Source organism: Bufo bufo, chromosome 7 (assembly GCF_905171765.1).
Source record: "Bufo bufo chromosome 7, aBufBuf1.1, whole genome shotgun sequence".
Classification (NCBI taxonomy): Eukaryota; Metazoa; Chordata; class Amphibia; order Anura; family Bufonidae; genus Bufo; species Bufo bufo.
The window spans coordinates 44,762,190-44,789,301 of NC_053395.1; the positions used below are offsets into that span (position 1 = coordinate 44,762,190).

Consider the following 27,112-nt stretch of genomic DNA (forward strand, 5'->3'; position numbering starts at 1 on the left):
GAACTGCTTCTACACAGCTTCTGAAGGCCACAGGAGCGTCCTGCTTTTCTGTAAGTGTGATTTCCCTCTCCTTATCTGTTCTGTGAGCTCCAAAGCTAAAAACAAGCATTGTGGGAAGTAGGGGAAAGAACGTCACAGCAGTAGAGTGCTGGCAGATTCCACAGAAAGAAGACAGCCCCTGCTTGGGAGAGAAATGCATCTAGCTGGGCAGCTCAAAAAGGGAATAATATGGCTGAAAAAGACATTAGGGAAGTTATGATTGTACAAACAAGCACAGCCATTACGTAAACTTTTTTTTTTTTTTTTTTTTAACTCAGGTACATGTTAAATCAGTTTGGCAGGCTAACCTCGTCTACTTTCCCACCCACTGTTCAAAACTGGAGTGGAGTAAAAATGCAAAATTAGTTTTTAACAAATAAGCCTGTAAATTCTCAGAACCCTATTTTGAGACTTTTCGAAGCCAGGCATGCTTAATTAAATCCCCCTTTGTTTCTGGTAAGAAAATAAATTGCAAAGGCCACGTAAATACAGAATCTGCGCGTCGGGGTAGCGCCATCCTGGTTGTGCACACTTTGGGTGAGTCCTGTGTTTGCTGTTGTCTTCCTGGAGTTTTGGCTAAGATTTTTGCGGGATTGCTCCGTATGTACTAATAGTTTGCCAATATCCTTATATTATGTATTGTTGACGACTCTCGCAATTATTGACTCACCCTACCACTATCTTTTACTTCTATGGCATATCAATTTATATGTATATGTAATTTTGATTTCTATTTATTTCCCAATATGATATATTTCTGCGGTGTGTGTACTGCCGGCTGTTCTGTCACTTCCCCCTTTTTAATGGCATATATTGTTATATACTATGTTTCCATAAAATACAAAACCTTTTATATGGGTACTTTGTGAGCTCCAACTTTTTTGTCTTAGTTGTTTTGTGCACTCGGGAGCTTGTACCGGGTTATCTATTTAGCTGGACCCCTTTATTTAGCCACAATATTCATTGATACACTAAGTATTGGCAATAGGGATATCCATAATCGTTTTTTGACTTCCTGTATATGCTAAAATTAACTCCTGATTTCTTTATGTTAATGTTTTCCCTAATTAAAATAATTAGCCCTAGATGCTGGGTAGTTGGTGGAAATAATATATTTTTATATAGGCGGGCACAGAGCTGAACCAGTGGGGGTGCTGCTGCTCGCTGTTAAGAGATTTTTATTCATTCATTGTTGGAGAAAAAACTAATTTGACAAAATCAAGTATAATATAAAGTGAGGGCCTGAGAATCGGGGGAGCGATATACATTGAAGTATTTGTAAATGTTCTTTTTCTCCAACTATATGGTCCATGATGGCAGGACTTGGCATTAAAAAGCGGGATGAGCCTGCAGAGTAGTCGTGACACATTATTATAACATATAAGAGGATTCTAGTCTAAAAGCACTTGACAATATATGCAAAAATGTAATTTAAAAGCATTCCATAGTGTATGCGCGGCATTTTATTTTATCTCTGTGGTTCAAGTGGCTGAGATAGAACTTCCATTAAACAGCAACATCCATTAAACAGAGGCTGGAATTATTATAAAAGCATTTCAGGGTCACAGTATATAGGACAGATTGCAGAATAAAGTAATGCAGGGATGAAAGCAAGGCTTCCTACACCCAGGGAATAGTTTGTTTGGCCACCCCTCCGCCTCCCGTAAGGTAAAATATAACAAACGGGGTTTCCAGCACGTCCTTACTAATGACCCATCCTTAGCATATATCAGATCGGCAGTGACCCATCTCCCAGTACCCCCGCCAATCAGCTGTTTTCACAAGATCTGGAACCAGTCACCGGAACTACATAACTCAGTGCAGGCCCTTGATCCCTCCACAGTTGTACCCCAAAATAAATACATATTTTATAGCATACTCTTTGGATTAGAATTAGGATTACAGTCTATATACAGCAGTATGTATTAATGATAGGTTGAGTTCTAACTTTGGGAAAAAACAAGCATTGGCACCGTTTTGTGCATGCACACATGCACTTGAGCAAGAATGGCAGAATGGATGACATCAACATTTGATACACTGACAGAATGTGGCACTTGCTATTTCTGATTTCTTCCATATACAGAGCCACACCTGCCTACAGGTCTTGAGTGGTATTGCAACAACCCATGAAACAATAGTGGATTACAACAGGGGAGTCTGGAGTGGCCTGATGCTCCTGGGGGGCCCATGACTGTCCAGAAAGTCCATTAATATTCCTGGGCAAACATCCGAGGAACTAAACCCGAGTTTTGGAAATGGGTTTTCTACAGTAAAAATTAATCTATTGTAGGAAGGCGCAAGTGGCCGTCATTGATGGAAGGTATGTTTCACCGAGATTCCTGGCCTCGGTGAGGTAAGAGCCGGTAGTTTTAAGTGTCAGCGGCAGCTAGTGCTTGGTGACACTGTTTGTTGTTAGTGTGGCTGTAAAGCCGATCCAGGCCGGCTCCTACTGGGAGTAGCCAAAGTGCTGGGTGGGTGGCTGCTCCCCACGCTCCAGGCCAGTTCTTTATTGGCCTATATAAAACCCAGCCAGCAGTCTCAGCCGGGTGTGGATTATTCTTCATATGACAGTGGAGCACTGTCAGTCTCTGTGTGTTTTTGGAACTGAGAACTTGTGCCGTGCTAAAAGCCTGCTGTGGACTGCGAGTGGAAAAACTGTTGACCAGGGGAAGGTTTGTGTTCTGTGGACTTTTTATGGTGTGAACAAACACCAAGACTGCAAACCGTTACTTTTTGTTTTTCCCTTTGTGTGAATAAAACACTGAACTGTTTAAGGGCTCTTTCACACTTGCGTTCTTTTCTTCCGGCATAGAGTTCCGTCGTCGGGGCTCTATGCCGAAAGAATCCTGATCAGGATTATCCTAATGCATTCTGAATGGAGAGAAATCCGTTCAGGATGCATCAGGATGTCTTCAGTTCCGGAACGGAACGTTTTTTGGCCGGAGAAAATACCGCAGCAAGGCCGGATCCGGAATGAATGCCCATTGAAAGGCATTGATCCGGACTTAAGCTAAACGTCGTTTCGGCGCATTGCCGGATCCGACGTTTAGCTTTTTCTGAATGGTTACCATGGCTGCCAAGACGCTAAAGTCCTGGCAGCCATGGTAAAGTGTAGTGGGGAGCGGAGGAGCAGTATACTTACCGTCCGTGCGGCTCCCCGGGCGCTCCAGAGTGACGTCAGGGCGCCCCAGGCGCATGGATCACGTCATCCATGCGCATGGGGCGCTCTGACGTCATTCTGGAGCGCCCCAGGAGCCGCACGGACTGTAAGTATACTGCTCCCCCGCTCCTACTATGGCAACCAGGACTTTAATAGCGTCCTGGCTGCCATAGTAACACTGAACGCATTTTGAAGACGGATGCGTCTTCAAATGCTTTCAGTTCACTTGCGTTTTTCCGGATCCGGCGTGTAATTCCGGCAAGTGGAGTACACGCCGGATCCGGACAACGCAAGTGTGAAAGAGGCCTAAGTTAAAGACTTTGTGGTTGCCTCTGTACTGCGTCCGCTATCCTGTCTACCAGAGCAAATCCCCACACTATGAAGTTATTACGCGAAGTCACGTGAGACTTCGCGAAGTAATAACTTCGGCTCATCTGAGCCAATACATTCTAACACTGTACGGAGCGCTCGCTCCGTACAGTATTAGACCGATGTTTTGTGTGAATTGACTTCGAATGTTTCATCCAAAATCAATTCGCTCATCCCTAATTATTACTACTGGGGGCACTGCATAGTTGCCAACTGTCCCAAAGTCGCAATGTCCCAGGCCGAAAATAGGTGGGGCTAGCATAAACCCCACCCATAAGTGGTCCCAGGTGGGATCGGGGAATTCCCAGGGTCGGGGTTATATGCCCGATTTTACCAACTGAAACGTTGGCGAGTATGGGTATTGTGAGGGAACTACTACTAATGTGGGCACTCTAGAAGAGAATTACAATTGGTGGGACTTTTGGGAACACTATTACTATGTGGGGAGCTATCTGTATGGCACTATTATTTCTTCAGTATAGTGTTTGGGGGCGTTAGGGGTAGTAGCAGGATGACATTGTTGCAGTACCAAAAGAGGGAGGATGATGGAAACCAGATGTCTGTGTGGTAAACTCTGCAGAGACGAGACATGGCTGAAATATGTCATCATGGCGGTCTGCTTCCAATGGAGAAGATGAGAAAAGAGAACGTTTAAATCAGAAGATACATCACTGGGTATAACAGGTAGTGGCGCTGTATTTTTCTGTATGTGTGATGTGCAAAATTTAATGTTCATCTAAAAATCTGTGCAGTATTCCTTTTATTTTTTTTAACTTGTGGGGCCCAAGCTTGAGAAAGCCCAGGCCTTTAAACCACTTGATCCGCCCTGCCCATAAATAGTCTGGAAGAAAGCAGCCATTTTTTTTTATAATCCTTTACAATTAGTTTAACAGCTGACATTCACGTCGGAATCATCTCTTTGGAGACCTGGAAGATGAAGATCCCCACCTGGATCAAGCTGCACAAAATACCCTCTGCACCCTCCACCAGAGATAGCCTGTAAGTCTGCCAGCTGGAGGGCCAAACTCTCTGTACTTTCCTGTTTATTTTATTGCAAGATGATACATTCATTTCAGCATCTAGCTATAAACCAAGTCGATGTTCAGGCAAGGAATTACGTTTTACCTTTGCAGTAGGAGAAACGGTCATTTCCTCTTTGGTAATATAGTCAGTCCAGGTATTCCACTGTCCGCTGCCATGTTTGTGGAAGTAAAAATCATATACGGTTCCTGTGGATCATAAAGAAAGCTTTATCTTTGGTGAGGATTAGACGGAATCGTTCAATGTTTTATAAAGGACATCTATGAGAAGGTATTGTACCTGTTGAATGGCGTGCTGCAAACACCCATTTTGGGTGCCATACTAAAACACGCCTGGTATGCTGTGACTAATGGACTGAGAGGCAACACGTGGTCATGGTCATGCCCCTAGTGTGTGAAAAGGAGTCGACCACCATTAGTATATGGTGCTGCTTGGACAATCAGGTTGAGAGGCGCCACAATAGACATGATAGCAACCGCACTGGCTGAGGCACAACACTATTAAGGGTTTGGCTGGTAACAGATTGCATTTTTTAGTTCAAAATAAATTAAATATTAAAGGACCAGTACATTTAGACATGAATAATAACCCCCAGGACTTTCTGCTCCTGAAACAAATAGTCTTGTAGGAATAAGGAATAGTGTACTGTAAAAAGGGCTAATTTTCAAGTGGCAGATGGCAGAGGGGATGGGGGTGCTTGGCCTGCTCTTGCAGATCGGCGTGGAGAGCTCATGCTACAGCCAGTTGCCTTACAGCCAGAGATAGCTGATAAAACAAGGGTGACTGGCCTCCGGGGACACATACAGGAAAATTCTTCATATATGTCTTGCAGTTAACTGCAATATGAGACAGGACACCATCAAATATTTTCTACATGTATTGCTCCTTTATCTGGTAACGGAAGCATAGACCACCTGCGTCACACTGACTGCCACATTAGTTAGTAGAATGAATGGAGAGGTGGCTCTCGACATTCATTTCTAATGGAGACAGAAAAGCAAGAGTGTTCAGCTGTTTCCATGACTCCCTTAGAAACAAAATGGACACAGCCACCTGGTCACCTATCCATTCATCCTTGGGTCGAATGCGTTAGACAATGGATCCCCATTCTACAGAGGTGTTGGCTAGACGTGGTGGACGACATATATGACATATGTGGATGAACAATGAACAATTTTCAACAATTTATTAAAAAACCTGAATAACCAAGAGGTTTACGTCCATGCCTCATCCACCCACCGCCACGTCTTCCTACCCTTATTCTGAATTTGAAGACTTGATGGAAACTGTATGTTCACTTGTGTTCATACATACCCATTACTCTTGTTTTCCTTCTACTATGGATAATGATGATGGGTTGACCAGTTAACGCTCATTATGCAAGGATATTACAAGGGTATCTGACATGGTGCAACCCATTGAATGATTTTATCCTATAAATTATTCGTATGTTTTTTGCACTCGCACATTTCCAGTGCAAATCACACTATAAAATATACCTTGAGACCTACCTCTCTCTGGGAACACATTGTTCTTGGTTAATTTAACGCTCTTAGGTCGAGGGTGCTGGTCGTCCATTCCCATTAGTAGGTTGCGGTAAAAAATATCAAATTTCCTTCTACTGTCTCCATTTATGGTTCCTCCAATGGTCCAAACCAAAGCAAACAGGAAAAGACCCTGCAACCACAGTATTATCTGCTGGCTAGACAAAGGTTCTCTACCATCCTCTTCAGAGCTCACTATGTCATCTGCAACATAACAATCCATAAGCTGAAGAGAAAGACGTGGACATCACAGAGACCAGCAGAGGAGCACAAAAGCCACATGAGAAGCATACAGGGTTGTTACATGAATATGTGCAACTAAGAAAGATAGAAATAATTCACATACTGTATATAATATTTATGTGGCTTTCAGAGCTGACGATATGGGACATTTTCTGTACAAAAGTCAATCCCACCCCAATATGAAATGGTCCTTAGATTTAGTGCACCTTAAATCAGCAAAACATTCATAAAACGTGAGTATTGATGGTGTGATAAAAACTTAGGGGGTCATGTAAGCTTTAGAAAGACCCCATTATATCATCTGCTTGTACTGTGGATCCGGGTTGCATGAATCCATTTTGCCCGTTTTGGTACATTCATGTGCTTAGGAATTTACACATAGGCCTTTTTTTTCTCATGGATTCCATTCTTCTCAGATGCACCAATATGGCAGGACGTGGAGTGCCTACAGACCTACGGAAACTTCTCATGGTGCCATATAGGGTGCGTGCACATGTCATTACCATTGTCAAGGGTCTTGAGTGGTAAAGTGAAAAATAAAATGGTAAGGGTTGCCCAGAACTATAAAAACAGGGTACTCTTTGTCCCCAGAAGTAGCATCTCTCCTATACTAGGACTCTGCCCTATTCACGTAATTGGGGGAGAGGTGCAATACCATACACAGCTATGTAGATGTATAGCTATGTATTTTAGTGTTTCTTTCCCCTTTAATTCCTTGTAATGTAGTTGGTTAGTGGTACCAGGTACCTGGCATTCGAGAAGTCTGAAGCAAGCATGCATACTGCACACTGACTTTTAGGAAGGGCTAGGAGGGCTCAGGAGAAGAGAAAACATCCAGCTATGTAACAAAGAGCTTAGCTCTATTGAGCACATCATCCGGGTAAGATGTGTCTTGCTACCACCACCTCTCTTTGTTTCATATGGGCATCGGCCATGTGCCATGTTGGGAACTGGTCGATGGGGAGCTCGCTCATTTGTTCACGGCTTTGGTGATTGTTACTTACTTTACTATATATATATATATATATATATATATATATAGATATATGGATATATATATAGTTTAGTAAACTTTTCATGTGCCCAAGTCATGTTAAGTCTATTTTTCCCCGAATCTCAGAATTCACATTAATACAGTAGACAGGGCAAGAGTAATGCCCATTGCATAATCTTAGTGCATATGGATTCCCAATCTGATGGGTATTTCCAAATGCATTGCTCTGACGTATATAGAAAGATGGTAACAAGAACTCCCATGTGTAACCCCAGACTTACGCAGAGCGCTTCAAAGCAGAGTCTTTTTCTTTGATTTCGGCCTCAGCTTTGGGAAAATTGCATTTTTATTCACAGCAAAAATCCATGTCAGGAACAGTTCACTGGGTCACTGAAAACTATCTTACTGGAGCATAACAGGCAATACAATATCTTAAATAAAATAAAAGAATGTAATGTCTCCATCCACTGATGGCACATTCTGTCTTCCTCTATAATTGACTGATGTTCTTTATCTCTACAAAACAAAACTGAATGGCACAAATGTCTAAAGCTACGTTGACTCAGAAAGGCTCCCCTGGCAATCACCTTTGGGGGAACAAGCAGTACAAGCTAAAATATGAAATACAGCTGGACTACAAAGAGTGTAGAAATGGATGTATGGACTTTGCCTTTGCTTGAAGCATATAAATATTGGTATAATCAATCATAACACTGATTAGTCTCATATGTTTTTTTCCAATATAACTGGTAGCCGGTTATAAATGGTGTACCCTAAGGTTCATAGAGGGGTCCCCTATTATTTAACTTATTTATGAATGATACAGATGATGGGGGTGGTAGTTTTGTTTCTATTTGTGCAGATGACACCAATATGTAGTACTGTGCAATCCATGGAAGATATCCATAAACTACAAGCTGACTTGGACACTTGCGTATTGTACTGAGGGCGACCCCCACGGCTGGCCCTGCTGTAAATTTATCATCATGCCACAATGTATCCGCCCCTGTCTCTGATCAATGTGCTGCAGCCCGCCAGTACCGTCTGCTGTCAGGTCCATTGACACCAGATGGCAGGATAGAAACCACAACAAACATTGGTCTGCCCTCTTGGTGACAAAGGACCTGTGGCTCCTCCCATTCTGAGTGTAAACAACGCCTCCGACCCTCCATGTCATGCTCCATACCCCCTCCTGCTCCGGGACTCAGGCCGTAGGCCAGAAGAGGCTGTGCCATGTATCACAGACTGCAGTGGGGATGGCACTCAGGTGAGTATTTTTTCCCCCCAGCCACTTGACCATAGGGGGCAGTGGGAGGAGAGGGGAAATACTGGGGGCACTGTGGGGTCATTATTATTACTGGGGGCACAATAGGTGGCATTATTATTACTGGAGGCACAATACAATACATAACATTATTAATATTGCATTGTGGGGGCATTATTATTACCATTATTAGGGCATTATTTTTACTGGGGGCACTAAGGTGGCCTTTTTATAGTACTGGGGGCAATGTGGGGCATTATTATTACCGGGGGCACTGTAGGGGCATTATTATTACTGGGGTAATATAGGTGGGAAGTAATGGGGGGGCATTTCTATTACTTTTCTAAAATTCACATCCCCACCCTTTCCTTGGTCAAACTTGATGGACTTATGTATTTTTTCAAACATACGGTATTATAAGTAACTCAGCTGCATCTAAGGCATTCCAAATTCCTCTTAACAACATAATGTAGTATGTAGCCATAGTTTGACATTTAAAGGGGTATTTCCATCGCTCATCATTTTCACAATTCAATGATTGGCTACAGCAGTCATATGTCAGTGGAGACCTGGGAAGAGTCAGAACTGGAGTGGCAGGGGGTACTGCAGTTCAGACCTATTCACTTGAATGGGACTTAGCTGCACCTAGGCCAGTGATGGCGAACCTATGGCCCGGGTTCCAGAGGCGGCACTCAGAGCCCTCTCTTTGGGCACCCGCACCCTAGAAAAAGTCTATGGTGTACCAATATGCCTAAGACTTTTCCTTCCATTCATCAGCGCAGGGCGCTCTATGAACAGCACTAGCAGTGCACTGAATGCAGGCAGGCTATTATAAATGATAAAGTACATGGAAGATATACTATATTGCTTTGTAGTATTCAGGTTAAATTGCCATGACTTTGACAATAAATAAGTGGGTTTTGGGTTGCAGTTTGGGCACTCGGCCTCTAAACGGTTCGCCACTAGTGACCTAGGCCATGTGATCGATGAAAATGACGTCACTAGCCTAGGAAAAGAGGAACATGACCTCTAGGAAGCCGTGAGTTGGACCCCTTCCTATCTGATATTGATGATCTAGGTCATCCATATCAAAATCTAGGAAAATGCACATTTTCCCCTCAAAAGTCAGGGGAAAATGGCAGTGCGTCTTATAGTTCGAATGATATTGACCACTTCCATTATGGATGTGGTCCTCTCCTCAGCATGCAGGAGGCGCGGGGAGCAGTGAGGGAAGTAATGCACTGGGTCTACTCACACTTCCGTTGTCTTCTTTCAGGCGCCATGCTGCCTGCGTACAGCGTCAAGATGTAGTGCATGTAGCCGCGCACTATGACCTGACGCTGAGCAGGCAGCAGTGTGTCCTGGTTCTGGAGAGTGGCAGCGCCGTCCGGAGCAAGCGAGATAAGTTTTTTTTTTTTTTTTATGTCTGATCTGATCAATCATCAGCTGGTGCTGTACCTGTAGTATACCACGACCTGATCCAGGACCTTACTCAGGCTCCACAATTATATCCACACAATCTACTCAGTTGTATTCTACATGACGACATTTGTCACGCAACAGATAGGGCACAACTACACTGCCAACATTTTGTTGCACCAATGTCGCGCAACAATTTTTATAATGGCAGTCTATGGTGTTGCACTGCAACATGCAACATGCTGCGACTGCGAAGCAACAGTCGCAGAAAAATCCATCTCGAATGGATTTTCTGCGACTGTTGCGTCGCAGTTGCAGCATGTTGCAGTGCGACACCATAGACTGCCATTATAAAAATTGGCGCGCGACATTAGTGCAACAAAATGTCACGCGACAAATGTCGTCTTGTAGACCTACCCTTAGTCTTATTGAAAAGGTTGTTCGTGAGGTATAGATAATACTGACTCTTTTGAAACTTTAATCTTGCGTGCCTGTGGGTTGTAACCATGCGCTTTAAATACAATCTTTTTCCATCATCATCATCATCATTTCACATTTACATATATTCATTAATAGCTTCAGTTTTCACAGACGTACATAAAATATTTATGTTGCATTTAAAACCAGTTACTGAGATACTGATCATAGAAATACCTTACAATTGCAAATTTAATTTAACCCTTTAGGATATAGTGTCTCCATTTTCATCATCTATCTAGTCTCCTATTGTAGCAATCTGTTTATTTTCTGCCAGAGCATTACCTTCATTAATGCAATCCAGCACTAGCCATTTTAAAGCATGCAAATGATGTTTCATTTCATAACAGTGTTGCAACAATGTAGTTTCGCTCTACTTGTTTTCCTTTGTTTCACCTGCATTCACCTCCTGCATTTCTCGTCTAATATTAGATTTATGTTCGCTTAAATCGTACCTTTATTTCTCATTTTGTCTGTCTGATGTACCATAAACTACATGGACATCGAATGCCGTAAACAACATTTTTTGTCATAAATGTAGAAAAATGGCGCATTGGGATTTTATATCCCTGTCTTGGGTGATATATCGAATCTCCTTTTTAAAATGGAATTGAAGTTAGCACAGAATAAACACGGGAAAGTTCCTAAAAAAGTCTGCTTGTTTTTCTTTTTGGTTCTGATGTCACCTCTTATAAGTGTATTCCCTACAGTTCTACCTCTCTCCGATATGAAAAACTAGGTTTTTCTTTAAATAAATTGCCATATTTTTTATTATATTTAAATAATCCCCAATATTTATTTATAGCATTTTTTATGAGAGTCGCGTGTCTATCATAAGTCCCTATATACAGTACATGCAGCGATTATCTGACTAATAGATCTTCACGTGAAATTTTGTCTACTTCACTACTAATGTTTTTAATCAATCTCCCTGGGTAACCACAATGGGTGAATTTTTTAGCGAATGTTTTTCTATGCTTGTCATACTCGTGGTCCGTTCTAGTAATGCATTTTGCTCTAATAAATTGACCTTTTGGTATATTTCTGAATACGTGTGGGGCGTGATAGCTGGAATATAGCAATATATTATTTCGATCAGTTGGCTTGGCATATAGTGTAGTATTAAATCTCCCATTGTCTCCTTTCTTAATCTCTACATCTAGAAACTGTATAGTATTAGGCCTCGTGCACACGACCGTTCCATTTTTTGCGGTCCGCAAACAGCGGAAGCCGCCCGTGTGCCTTCCGCAATTTGCGGAACGGAACGGGCGGCCCATTGTAGAAATGCCTATTCTCGTCTGCAAAACGGACAAGAATAGGACAGGTTATATTTTTTTGCAGAGCCACGGAACGGAGCAAAGGATGCAAGAAAAAATCTACATAAATTGCTAAGGGTTGCAACAATGAATTAATGCAGGAAACTATAGGGCGTCCAGGGGGGTTAAATCTGTCTTTATGGATTTTAGGCAATAAATATAGTATTGGCACTTTTGGACCTTCGCATATTAGGGTATTTGCTAGTTTTTCTTCTATAATTCCACTTTGAATGAACTCATTCAATAATATTCTAAGCTCCTTCATAAATATAGGGGTAGTAAATCCTTTTAATTTTTTTATATACATTATTATCATTCAATTGCTTCATCGCCTCTGCTATATATGCCTCTCGATCCATAATGACAGTTGCTCCTTCTTTGTCTGCCCTCTTAATTATTATTGAGGTGTCGTTTTTCAAAGAATCCAAGGAATTTCTTTCATTTATTGTACAGTTATTATGACCTTTTGGAGCGTCCATCCACTTGGATGTGACTTCACTGATAACCGCTTGCTCGAAGGCTTTCAGCATATCGCTAGGTATGTCCGGATCGAATGCTCCCCGTCTTTTTAAAGAAGACGGAAGTTAATTCAAGGGGGACATTACCTGTTTATTTTTGGCGAAAAAGAAACAACCTAAAAATGACATTACTGATTTTGACTTTCTTGTTGATTGTTATAGATTCTGTAGACAAATGCGGATAAAAATGTTTTGGTCTGAGAAAAAAAAACATAAAAATAAACAGGTGCATTATCACCCTAATACCATACAGTTTCTAGATGTAGCGATTAAGAAAGGAGACAATGGGAGATTTAATACTACACTATATGCCAAGCCAACTGATCGAAATAATATATTGCTATATTCCAGCTATCACGCCCCACACGTATTCAGAAATATACCAAAAGGTCCATTTATTAGAGCAAAACGCATCACTAAAACGGACCACGAGTATGACAAGCATAGAAAAACATTCGCTAAAAAATTCACCCATTGTGGTTACCCAGGGAGATTGATTAAAAACATTAGTAGTGAAGTAGACAAAATTTCACGTGAAGATCTATTAGTCAGATAATCGCTGCATGTACTGTATATAGGGACTTATGATAGACACGCGACTGCTATAAATAAATATTGGGGATTATTAAAACATGATAAAAAATATGGCAATTTATTTAAAGAAAAACCGAGATTTTCATATCGGAGAGGTAGAACTGTAGGGAATACACTTATCAGAGGTGACATGAGAACCAAAAAGAAAAACAAGCAGACTTTTTTAGGAACTTTCCCGTGTTTATCCTGTACTAACTGCAATTCCATTTTAAAAGGAGATTCGATATATCACCCAAGACAGGGCTATAAAATCCCAATGCGCCATTTTTCTACATAAATGTTGTTTACGGCATTCGATGTCCATGTAGTTTATGGTACATCGGACAGACAAAAAGAGAAATAATGGTACGATTAAGCGAACATAAATCTAATATTAGACGATATATGGAAATGCAGGAGGTGAAACAAAGGAAAACAAGTAGAGCAAAACTACATTGTTGCAACACTGTTCAGAAATGAAACATCATTTGCATGCTTTAAAATGGCTAGTGCTGGATTGCATTAATGAAGGTAATGCTCTGGCAGAAAATAAACAGATTGCTACAATAGGAGACTAGATGGATAATGAAAATGGAGACACTATATCCTAAAGGGTTAAATGAAATTTGCAATTTTAAGGTATTTCTATGATCAGTATCTCAGTAACTGGTTTTAAATGCAACATAAATATTGTATGTACGTCTGTGAAAACTGAAGCTATCAATGAATATATGTAAATGTGAAATGATGATGATGATGATGGAAAGAGATTGTATTTAAAGCGCATGGTTACAACCCACAGGCACGCAAGATTAAGGGGGCGTGACCCCCGAAACCTTGCGCAGCATGGGGTAGCAATCAGTTCAGCGCTTTCAGGATTACTATGCATTATAGCGAGGTCTGATCAGAGGCTGATGGGGGTCTGATCAGAGGCTGATGGGGGTCTGATCAGAGGCTGATGGGGGATCTGATCTGAGGCTGATGGGGGTCTGATCTGAGGCGGATGGGGGTCTGATCTGAGGCTGATGGGGGTCTGATCAGAGGCTGATGGGGGTCTGATCAGAGGCTGATGGGGGTCTGATCAGAGGCTGATGGGGGTCTGATCTGAGGCTGATGGGGGTCTGATCTGAGGCTGATGGGGGGCTGATCTGAGGCTGATGGGGGTCTGATCTGAGGCTGATGGGGGTCTGATCTGAGGCTGATGGGGGTCTGATCTGAGGCTGATGGGGGTCTGATCTGAGGCTGGTGGGGTCTAATCTGAGGCTGATGGAGGTCTGATCTGAGGCTGATGGAGGTCTGATCTGAGGCTGATGGGGGTCTGAGGCTGATGGGGATCTGAGGCTGATGGAGGGAGGTTGTGGGGTCTAATCTGAGGCTGATGGAGGCTGTGGGGGTCTGATCTGAGGTTGATGGAGGCTTGTATTTGATCTGAGGCTGATGGGCATCTGATCTGAGGCTGATGAGGCTGGGTGTGGTCTGATTTGAGACTGATGGAGCTTGGGGGTCTGATGAGGATCTGATCTGAGGTCTGATGAAGCTTGGAGGTCAGATTTTTGGGGTCTGATCTAAGGTCTGATGAAAAATGGGGATCTGAAGAGGATTAGGGGTCTGATCTGAGGTGTAAGAGGTGCAATTTATAGTATGGTGTGTCTTATAGTCTGAAAAATATGGTAATAAGTTTATTCTGTTCAGTAAAAATGTCTTGTTACATGTACAGTATATGGACTGAAATATTAGAAATTATTCACATTGGAGCCACAATGCAGATGTTTGAAATATGGCTAGAGAATAAAAGCTGTGCCTTTCAAATCTTGCAAAATAAAAATTAACAACGTACCGATCAGGCAGGTATAAAGCCTCATCATGCTGTACGTCAGGTGGATGGGGGAAGTCTGTACCAAAAATTTACATTCCAGACGGATAAAATTCAAGCATGGCTGAACGAGCCAGTTGAACATGTCATTAATCTAAAAGTAAAATAAAGCACAAGATAAAAGTTAGAAATTGTTATCAGTAAAAAGCATAAAACTCTGAAAGAAACCAGCAAACCTTTACGATACATCATAAAACTGGGAACAGACTCCTTTGTATATGTCAGATACAGGTAATGATTACAAGTCTGAACACCACGTACGGAATTCTTATATTTTCTAAAATTGAGTAAGTGCACAAAACCAGGTTTTACAGATTCTGGGCAGGCAACTTACAACGAGCTCTCTCCTACAGAAACATGAATCTTGGTGACATTAACTCATGTGTGCCTAAGACTTTTGCACAACAATTAACATATCCATACAGGGACGTAGCTGGAAAGGGCCTGTCAGGGCATGTGCTAGGATGCGGATTGTAGGGGTAGCGACAGTGTTGGCTTTGGCAAATGAGTGTTGACCCTCCATCCGTAATGGGCATCTCAATCGGAATGGCCCACCGGCAATATTTATCCACAGGATAGGAGATAAAGATATAATTGTTCGGGTTCTTTTCTGGTGGAACCCCTATCTCCTATAGCGCTCGGCTATTAGATGCCACGCCGACGCTCTGTGCCGCCAGCTTCGGGCAGCTGTTAACACCAGGGCTTCTCCAGGAGGTAGCAGCCGGGTTGGTTCCCTACAGCAACGTACAGATCCCAGTATATGTGCTAAAGGCTGAATACCAGAAAACCACCAGGACAATGCTTTTAGGTTTAGCCCAAAGTCAAACTGGTTAGTTGGCACAGTGGGTCCACACCCACTGTCCGTTACAATAGAGAGGTGGTCACTACCACTCCAATGAGGCAGGGGACTTGGGACACCCATTCTGATGATCTGTGGTTCCAGCAGAGATCACACATTTATCATCTATCCCATGGATAGGTGCTGAATACTGTTTGTGAGCCAACCCATTTAAAGCATTTTAATGACCTTAGTGGCAAGAGAGTGACTCCAAAGTAAAGTCCAAATGGATTGTCTTCTACTGGACCTTTGGGGCCAATTACTGCATCAAAGCCCGGGTCAACAGGAATATCCTCTAGTGGGCCTGTCTTAACCAGGGTAGCGCTCTCCAGCCACTACGCCATGGCCAAGGCATTTACATACAGGGCTAGGGCAGAGAACTGCACCCAGTGTGTTCACCCCCAAAAGTGTAGTATAACTGCACAGCCGTTTCGCATTCATATAGTCTATTGAGAATTTGTGGATAAGGAAATATGGAATGGGGCAAAAAATGACCATGTAATGTACCAACCTTCTGTGGTCCTGGCAAGCCAAAGAATAAAAAGATAAAGATATACATAAGCACAGTGAACACAGCTGCAAGTCGAATATATACATGAGGCTGTGTGTCTTTCAGACATTCTTCCTGCACTGACCTTGCATGAATATAAATTATGGATAAAAAAAAAAAGACATGATTCATACAGGATTTCAGAACATCAACCATTTTGATAGGATGACCTTTAAGGCACCCAACCAATTCCACTTAAAAAATGTATGTCATCCATGTTCTGTTCTGTACAGATTTAACTGAGCTGAGTTTGTCATCCTGTATGAAGTGCCAAGATATCACCCCAGGGGAGATTAACGAAAACTAGTGCAGCGGAAACGTGGCGTTGTTCATATAGTCAGGGACCTACATTAGTTTTCAAAGGGGCACTGAGAAATGAGCTGGAATCTAACTGGCTGCTAAGGTTAGGTTCACATCTGCGCCACAAACGCTGGTAATGTGTTCCGGCCGAGGAGCAGACTGCTGGAGTTTACCGTATCCAGCATAGCCGGATATTGCCAGACACCATCCAATCCTACATTGACTATAATGGCTTTACGGAATAAATGCCAGCTTTCAGCTAGACAAATACTGCTGCATGCGGTGGTATTTATGACGGAAACCCGCCAGATGGCTTATAGTCAATGAGGATCTGAAGGTGTGCTGATATGGTAAATTACGGTGGTCTGTTCCTCTGCCAGAACAGACTTCCATAGTTTGTGCCACATATGTGAACCTACCCTAAGGCAGCAAATCCACTTTTCCCTTGTTCTAGTTTTGATAAATCTTAGTATTTCCTGTGCCCTGTATCATGGATTCTATTAAAAATGGAAACCCCAACGCAGTACTTGATCTGACATCAGCAGACACTAGTGGGCCCCAATAGCATATGATGGGAACTGTCATCGGTGTCTGCACATGCAGCACTATTCTACCTGTCAAAAACCCTAGTACCTGCGATGTAAGCCCCTTAGTGGGTTGTCAAGGGTACCTGTGATGAATGCCCACGGCCTTATGGGTTGTCAAGGATTTTGATATCCTCTAGCAACGGGGGTGTTGCTGTTACACCTAGAGGCTCTGCTCTCTCTGCAACTGCCACACCCTCTGCACTTTGATGGACAGGGTGAGGTGTGATCATGTTTACACGGCCTGGCTCTGTCAATCAAAGTGCAAAAGGCGCGGTAGTTGCAGAGAGAGAGCAGAGCCTCTAAGTGTAACGGCCACGCCCCCGTTGCTCCTAGAGGCTCATTTCCATATATTAAAACATAATTCTTCTCAGCAATGTGGGCACATATGAACATCGGACCAACACAGTGCACATGTAACAGGTCAGCCAGTGTCATAGGGACAAATCTGCTGACAGATGACTATTTCAATCCAGACACTGATAAATATTCTTATTTTCTATCTGTTTGTATTATTTACTTGACAACCTCAAAGACAGAATTTAATAAGTGTGTTAATAATTCATCTCCTTACCAGTTCCCTGTGGTCATTCATGAGATGTTCCGGCAGAGTGCTCATGTAGGAATCTTTTAAAGGAGTCCATCCGAGCTGGTGGGGTTCCATATAGATCATCCCGCACCTAGATGGTTCCAAAGAGGAGAAAAAACACAACACCCACAAGCCAAAGGATGAGACGTGCTGTGCAAATAAAACAGTAACAACACTAACCTGACCATTTGAAGCAAAATCCAATTACCTGCTCACAGTTGCCGGGGAAGCTTGCTCCAAGTCAGCGGGCTCAAAAATTAGGCTCATCTTTGAATTCATCTGAATGATTTCACCGCTCATGAGGCACAGCTAAAGGGGAGGGAAGCGGGAACGATGCCAATCATCATATATTGACCGTTCTTCACAGGCATTAAAACACCTACCTAGCTTATGTTTTATGTGGGGGGCTTTTATTATGATTGAGATGGAAGAACGAGGCTGGGAAATCTATCGTTTAATTAAATGTACAAGGAAATTCATGTTTCCAGTCATTCAATAAGGAGTACGGCATTACCTTCTTATTGTCATCCAGGACGGTGTTCATATTTTCTATCCAAACAGCATCCACTGGGCCATCAAATACAATCCACTTCCTATCATCCGTGGTAGAGGACGCCTGCTCTCTGAAAGTAGTCGCTAGTACTCCGTCTGTCCACTCGTGACTCACGGGGTCAAAGCATCCATATAACTGACCCATAGTAACGGCTTTTGGATTGATCACTCTAAGGTCCACAGCAAACTCATCCATCGATTTAGCTGGTAAGCATGAAAAAACAACATGACTCAGAATCAATGATTCCTAGCAGTTACATCATTTCACGTGATCCGGCTTCCTTACTTCTGGAAGAGACCCGTTTCTCCCAGGAAGCATTGCCAGTAAAATTCCCTACGCTAACTGGATCTCTGCAAGAAGAAATTAGTACTTTCAAAGACCTTTATTTAGCCTTGATCCTTTATAAGGATTTGAAAATGAATACAAAAATTAGGACTTGGGGGAAACTTTATCTCCCTATGCCTGTCTGCAGATGAGATGCTGGCTTAAAGGGGTTGTCCAAGTTATTTTTATTGATGACCTATCCTCAGGATAGGTTATAAATATCAGATCTGCAGAGGTCCGACATCCAGCACCCCCCCGATCAGCTCCGTGCCAGCGCTGCCTTCTCCTCATTGTTTACCTGCTCGCCGTTGCAACCGCCATATGCGTATATCTGTCACAGATTCAGTTGCAAAGGGGATTTGCGGGCAAATCTGCGACTTTTCCCCGCTCATGCCAGGTCTACAAAGGGGGTGGGGTGTGGGCGTCACCTTTATCATTTTCTAATCATTGATCTACGCCAGCAAGTGCAATGCTCTACTTCTCCCTGCAGCGAGTGTGAGCTGGGGGAATAGGCAGCGTGCTGATATACAGCCCATCTGCCCTAGTACTTTCTTTTGTTTGGTGCCTGACCTATTGAAGAGTCAGGTTCAGACCAATCAGGTTCTGGCCCTCCATGTAAATCCTTTGTTGTATGGGTATGTGTATTGGCTCACTAACTAGGTTCCTTGTTCCCTGTTCCTGCATTTGCCTACCGAATCCTCTGTGCGTCTGACCCCGGCTTGTCTTCTGACCACTCTCTGTCTCTCTGCTTATGTGTTTGTTTGTTAGTGTTTGTCTGTCTCTGCTCTTACTTAGAGTAGGGACCGTCGTCCAGTTGTGGTTCTACCAAGTAAGGCTTATACAGTATATAGGTAGGGAAAGCAAGCCGGGTTCTAGGTTACAGCTCACTGTCCCTACCTACAAGCGTTACACCAACATGTCAGATCTTTGTTCCCTCAACATTTATCAGTGGTGGAAAGTCCAGACACCCCCATACATATCAGATGGTCAGCTGTTCCCACCGTTATCAACGGGTTTGGCCTAGATTCATCCAATGTGCATGGCCACCTAGCTATAGCCACCTAACTAAATATAAGTTTGCATTTATTCTTTTTCCTAACCTAAACTTTGCATGCACATATACCCTTTACCTGAAGCCCCCCACTTCCTTTTCATCCTTATACCCCATTGCCTAAAATGCTCAAACCATTTGGATGCATTATGGATGAATTACCCTGGAAGGTCATCTGAATCTCTACCATTTGTTGGTTGAAGGTCCCATTACCTGTGTGTAAATCAGCAAGTGCTCCAGCCAGGACTTTATAGGCACAAGTCTTCCCGCCCATGGGATCTCCAACAATCATGAAGCCGTGACGCACAAGCATCATTTCATAGATCTGCAGTTTTAGAACAATATAAATATATATGCAAATTGCTTGGTAATATCAGGCATTAAAATCTGCAGTTTGTATGAGATCTTTAATTTAATCTGCCTGGGAGAGATTGTGCTGCTTCCCAGGGAGAAGGTAGACTTTACATTCTCATTTAGCGCTAATATACACATTGCAGGAGGGGTTCAGAGATCGGCTGCTGAGATATTAATACTGTAGATGGCGGATTTGTGAAATGCACCTGCGTCATTTATTTTCAATAAGACAGTAAACCACTAAATGAGGGCTGCCTGATCCCAGTGACACATTAGTTGAAATGCAAAGGAAAAGAGTAAATGTGTAAATTAGGACAATGTATAATCTATATGATACAGTAATGAAAAAAACATGCTAGTTAGAATTCCAGTTTCTGTAAAGAAAGCAATAAAAACGTCTTACATGGTTAGTAACAATAGAAAGTGCAGGGCTGCTAGCTATTAATTCCTCCGTGAAAATTGTATTTCTGGGTTTAAGGTCTGGCTGCACAAATCCCGGTGATCAACTAGTATAGCTGAGGATGTTGACTCTGGCAAATAAAGGGGGTTGGTACGGAGCACAGGAGACATGAGTACCCTTTGTGTCTGTGTAAGCTGGTCAAATATTGATGGCCCATCCTATTTAAGATGCACCAGAAAATTTTCAATCGTATCTCTAGTGATCCGCTTAAAAACCCATGAGTTCTTAGGATATCCATGAATTTATGTGTAATGTACATTTAAATTTCTATCAGAAAATTGCAAATTGTATGCTCTCTGCTGAGAGACAGACCGAGAGAGCGTGAAAGAGAATATAAATTGAATACATTACTCGAACATAGGCTTGTGCGCTATTTGTGAGTCCACAGATGGAATTTGCAAGATTATAAGTCCTGTGATTACAGCAGCCTCAGAACGGATTCAAGCATTGTGTAGGGAGAAGGAGAAGTGAAGGGAATGGCAAGTAATGTGAACCAACAGGATTGTAGAAACAGTGACTGGTGACCGGGCTGCGGCTCCACTGAGTTTGTAACATGTCAGACAATGATAAGAACTTTGTTGGTGAGTTATGGAGAAGGAGAGGTCTGCAGCACAACTGTCTGAACCTTGAGGCAAAGGCTTCCCGATAAGAACATAACTCTGAAGTCTTAATTTTTCATGAAAAGTAGAACTTAAGGGGGTATTCCATCACAATGCTGTTAAGACCCCTAACAACCACCAGCTCACTGTGGTCTACCATGTCACCCAGCTCCAAAACCATGTCTAGTTTGAATGGAGTGGTCTTCAAGGATGTGCCATGCCTTCCCGATCAAAGTCTGGGGCTCTGATGTAGATAGCGTCAGCGCCAAAAACTTTAAATGGAACGGCAGAGCGCATGCTCAAATGCTGTCTAATTCAAACTCCTAGCTGCGGTTTTGCAACTGGAGGAACGGGTGAACAGCGTTCCCTGTCCTAGCAATCAGTGGGGTCCCAGCAGTTCGGCCACAGTCGGAGTCTGTGAACACCTGACAACAATTTCACATAAACATACTACTAATAAAGTGATAAGAAATATGTCTTATGGAGTGAATTACTTTCTAAGTTCTTCTACTTTATGATCTAGTTTGTAGAATATTCCCTGGAACAACAATGAATTAATGATGGCCCCAGTTGTAAAGATTTACGATCTCTAACCCTCGTGTTTATACACGCAGTAACTCTGATGTTCTGAAATTTCCATAAAACCACCCAAGAGAACAAGAAAAATGATGGCTTTGCGGATGCTAAGAACCAGCTCATTTACCAGCAGCTTTACACATTATTCAGCTACATTATTACTTCTGAGCCTTTCGCTTCTGTCATTTACTAACAACTGAGATTGTCATTTCATGGTAAGAACTAATATCCATATCAGCTGCACCATCCATAGTTCTAGGCAATACCGGGATGAAAAGTGTTGGCCCATGGGAAGAAGCCGAAGAATCATGTGGCTCATAATTATGCAGCAATCGCTGTTACAATAAGCCTTGCTAGATTTTACAGGAATTGTGTACGTGGCAGCTATTCAGGTCTACTAGGCACAGAATTAAAAGGTGCCTGTGTGCCCTCGCCATGGGATACCGACAGGCTTCCTCATTGCAATGAATGATGTTTTATTTGCAAGTGCTGCCATATTTCACAGAAAACATATTTGTAAAAAGAGCTGGTTACGAGGAGAAGTGTCTACAAGGTGGAACCTTTGGGCTTCAACTTAACGGGCTCTTCTTGATTGACAGGTCTCCCCCTACTTGTATATGACATGTCAATCAAGCTGAACTTTTAAAACAGCAGTGTTAAAGGGGTATTCCGGTTACTTCAAGCTATCTCCTAGCTTCCGGAGATAGCCGAGTACAATGCTTAGCTATCTCCAGCAGTCCCATAGAGGATAAATGGAGCTCAGGTTGCATGCCCAACCTGGCACTCCATCAGGACAGTTCTAGGGATCGCAGAGGTCTGTGCCCCAGCAATTAGTTATCCCCTTTAAAATGAATAAGGGATAACTGGAAGTAACCAGAATAACCCTTTAGATGTGAATAATATTCATTGTAATGATGGACCCGGTTTGTATTTCATGCTGTCTGAGTCTGCTGTGAGGATCCCTTTAAAGGGGTTCTCTGTCAGTTACAGTCAGCTAGTGCTAAAAATATGGTCCCCAACCAAGATTTTGAGGACCACCGCTTTATACAAGTGCTGGATTTGTTTAAATATCCACGTTTCTATATCAGGGATGGCCAACCTGAGGCTCTCCGGGTGTTGCAAAACTACAACTCCCAGCACGCCTAGACTGCATACAGCTATCAGCCTACAGCAGGCCATGGTGGGAGTTGTAGCTTTACAACAGCTGGAGGGCCGCAGGTTGGACACCCCTGTTCTATATGAACACAATGAATACGGTGAATGTCTGTATGCAGTGAATTCATAGCTTCTACTAGACAGACACACCGGCTGCCACTAGATAGAGTTGTATTACGCTGCAGTGGGCGTGCTTGACTGGTGCTCCATACAAACGCTGGTGGGTGCTGGTCAGGAAGAACAGGGGGCCAGAGACCCTGGTATTAGAGATGGCGGAGGTTCCAGCAATCTATTGTAACGTGTAATGTAAAAAGGAGAGTTGTGTCCCTTCTAGTGCATTTTATATGAAAAAAGCTAAATCTCAAGACAAAACAATTATAGCATCAATATCGCATCACCTGGATTATCTTCCCTATGAACCACGGCACAGGCTGCAGATTCATTTTGCCAATGTTTTCTTTCAAGGCCTGAATAAAAAGGTCATAATCTGGTTTTGGCAGAACAACTCCAGGAAACAGATCAGAGATGATACCCTGCAAGAGACACAGGACACGCACATAAGAGCAGCTGATGCTTTCCAGCCTTGCTGTATTCTATCATCAGGATCACACAGAAAAAGCACATTATGTATGCATTATGTCATTATTTTGAAAACTATTATCATTATAATTATTATTATTGAACCCAGTATCGCATTGACAAAATTGTTTAAAGGTGTTGTCTCACGTCAGCAAATGGCATTTATCATGTAGGGAAAGTGAATACAAGGCACCTACTAATGTATTCGGATTGTCCATATTGCCTCCTTTGCTGGCTTGATTAATTTTTCCATTACATTATTAACTGCTTGTATCCGGGGGGTTACGACCACCCTGCAATCCACCAGTGCTGGTCGCGTTTGCCCCCCCTTAGGAAAAATCGTCGGCCTCTCTGTTGGCCAGGAATGCATGTGCATCAGCTCCCGTCCCAGCCAGCTCTGCAGCGGTGGTCATAACCCCTTGGAAATGAGCAGTGTATAAAGCGATGGAAAATGAGGCAATATGGACAATCACAATACATTAGTAGGTGCATTGTATTACCTTTAGCTACATGATAAATGCCACTTGTGAGACAACCCCTTTAAGGCTACCTAAGTCATAAGACGGTGGTATTCTTTATGGTAATAATAGCAAACATCAAATAGCACACCCATTGCAACTTCAATTTGGCTCCAAGTTTGTATAATGTATACAGTATTACACGATCAAACCTCTCCAAAAGATGGCCTCTATGGGAAGACAGTGCTTAAAGGGATATGCCAGGATTTTGTTATTGATGGCCTGTTCTCGGGGTAGGTCATCAATAACTGATTGGCAGGGTTCTGACATTCCGCACCCCTACGATCAGCTGATTCAGATGTCTGTGCCAAAGCTACACTGAAACAGCTGATCGCCGGTGATGTGGGTGTCTGAGCCCCACCGATCAGATACCAATGGCCTGTCCTGAGGTGAGGCCGTCTATAACAAAAGTCTGGAATACCACTTTAATCTGACCTTTTTTGCAATAAATTTTAAATTCACTATATCCTACGTATAATTATCTGGGAGGACCATAAGCTCTAGAAGAACATTTTTTCACTGCAGTTTTTGGTCTCCTTACTGTATATAGTAATTAGATTAAGGCTACTTTAACACCTGCGGCACTACGTTCCGGCCGCCTGATCTGGCAAGGAATCGGCTGGACATGAACCGCAGCGTGTAGCGGTTTCTGTTCGGCCAATTCTTAGCATTTTTGCTGAAATGCAGCTGAATCTCCGCCGAACCCATTATACTTAATTGCGTCGGCGGGCATTCCGGTTGCATCTGGCAGCGCTGGATCTGGAGAACTCCGGCAGGCTATTCTCTGCCGGATCAGCCTGCCAGAATTCACACTGCAGGTGTAAAGGAGCCTGCCCTTGGCAGTAAATCAGCCCCATTGGACAGCTTCTTAACTGGAGCTGTGGGGGTGGCTTTATGGGCACACTCACATCTGCTTGGTTAGTTTTATTAGAACATCTAACAGATGCACCAATTATCCGAGCGGACGGTTTTATAGTGGTAAAAGGGGTAGAGACTACCCATAATGATGTGATATATCTACATTTTGATGAAAATGGAGGTCATTTTGTTACCCCATGAAATAACAATTCTGGAGTATCTTTTCTTATGCGTTTCGCTGCCCCTTTGTTATTCTTCCCAAAAAGGAATGACCAAATAAGCTGGGTAGCACCATTCCCTTTGACAAAGGGCTGTGCCCCTACACAGTCTGATACTGTCAGCCTTGAATGGACAGTGACTGTGTAGGAACACACCTTCAGCTAGTAACCCCCAGCTGTCATTTTATTCATACATTTCCAGGAGGAATAACAAAAGAACGTCATTTCAAGCATTACGGTATACAAACCCAGAAGAATGGCATCTCCACAACACCCCGACACGTTTTTCGCATCAGCGTCCTCAAGGGGGACTCCTGGTTTATGGGGATACACCACATAGTGGGATGATTGTTGTTTCATATGTACCCCTTTGACTTACAAGGTCTACTTACATTTATACATGACCTCAGATGCGCACCTTCTTGTGGTTTTGGATGTCAGTACCCATTTAGGTCTTTTATGTTGTTTTTACATGTTCAATAAAGATACAATTTTGCAATACTTGTGTTAGCAGTGTCCTTTTAATTGCCATTTCTCTGTGGTTTTATTTTGTATTGAAGTAAAATGATATCATTTGTAGCAGCCTCACTGTCTGATTACCTGAAAGAGAGGGACATCTTGTGCCAAGAATTTAGCCAGGTTGACATCTAGTAGCGCTCGCAGAAGAAGCACGCTCTCATCCTCTTCTGGATACTTAAGCTTGAGGTTGCCGGCAGCAGTCAGGACAGATTTCACGGCGCGCATTCCGTAGTCGTAGTGGTGCTGGGATGAAAGCTGTTCGGAGCACAGTCGGTAAGTGGCGACAATCTTCTGAGCCAAGCTGACAACGAAAAAATAAGGAAAATTAAGCAGCGCCGTTTTTTGCCCCTGATCACAACATTCTCATGGATTAAAGGTTGGCGTGAATCCTTGTGATAGAATAGTTCTACAGTCATGGCCAAAAGTTTTGAGAATTACATAAATATTGGAAATTGGAAAAGTTGCTGCTTAAGTTTTTATAATAGCAATTTGCATATACTCCAGAATGTAATGAAGAGTGATCAGATGAATTGCATAGTCCTTCTTTGCCATGAAAATTAACTTAATCCCCAAAAAACCTTTCCACTGCATTTCATTGCTGTCATTAATGGACCTGCTGAGATCATTTCAGTAATCGTCTTGTTAACTCAGGTGAGAATGTTGACGAGCACAAGGCTGGAGATCATTATGTCAGGCTGATTGGGTTAAAATGGCAGACTAGACATGTTAAAAGGAGGGTGATGCTTGAAATCATTGTTCTTCCATTGTTAACCATGGTGACCTGCAAAGAAACGCGTGCAGCCATCATTGCGTTGCATAAAAATGGCTTCACAGGCAAGGATATTGTGGCTACTAAGATTGCACCTCAATCAACAATTTATAGAATCATCAAGAACTTCAAGGAAAGAGGTTCAATTCTTGTTAAGAAGGCTTCAGGGCGTCCAAGAAAGTCCAGCAAGCGCCAGGATAGTCTCCTAAAGAGGATTCAGCTGCGGGATCGGAGTGCCACCAGTGCAGAGCTTGCTCAGGAATGGCAGCAGGCAGGTGTGAGCGCATCTGCACGCACAGTGAGGCGAAGACTTTTAGAAGATGGCCTGGTGTCAAGAAGGGCAGCAAAGAAGCCACTTCTCTCCAAAAAAAAAACATCAGGGACAGATTGATCTTCTGCAGAAAGTATGGTGAATGGACTGCTGAGGACTGGGGCAAAGTCATATTCTCCGATGAAGCCTCTTTCCGATTGTTTGGGGCATCTGGAAAAAGGCTTGTCCGGAGAAGAAAAGATGAGCGCTACCATCAGTCCTGTGTCATGCCAACAGTAAAGCATCCTGAGACCATTCATGTGTGGGGTTGCTTCTCATCCAAGGGAGTGGGCTCACTCACAATTTTGCCCCAAAACACAGCCATAAATAAAGAATGGTACCAAAACACCCTCCAACAGCAACTTCTTCCAACAATCCAACAACAGTTTGGTGAAGAACAATGCATTTTCCAGCACGATGGAGCACCGTGCCATAAGGCAAAAGTGATAACTAAGTGGCTCGGGGACCAAAACGTTGACATTTTGGGTCCATGGCCTGGAAACTCCCCAGATCTTAATCCCATTGAGAACATGTGAGGAGCGTAGTGACGTCATCAAAGGTCCTTTTCCTCACAG

At 42.9% G+C, this 27,112-nt stretch overlaps 1 protein-coding gene across 1 annotated transcript in view; it reads right to left on the reverse strand.

Annotated features, from left to right (window-relative positions):
• The window catches only part of DNAH3 (dynein axonemal heavy chain 3), a 348,463-nt gene that overhangs the window by 70,515 nt on the left and 250,836 nt on the right, over positions 1-27,112 (reverse strand). The window contains 9 exon segments of the mRNA XM_040440318.1: positions 4,697-4,800; positions 6,124-6,360; positions 14,798-14,927; positions 17,680-17,785; positions 17,903-18,003; positions 18,209-18,450; positions 19,836-19,947; positions 23,165-23,299; positions 25,540-25,759. Of these exon segments, the coding sequence (XP_040296252.1) occupies positions 4,697-4,800; positions 6,124-6,360; positions 14,798-14,927; positions 17,680-17,785; positions 17,903-18,003; positions 18,209-18,450; positions 19,836-19,947; positions 23,165-23,299; positions 25,540-25,759 (1,387 nt within the window).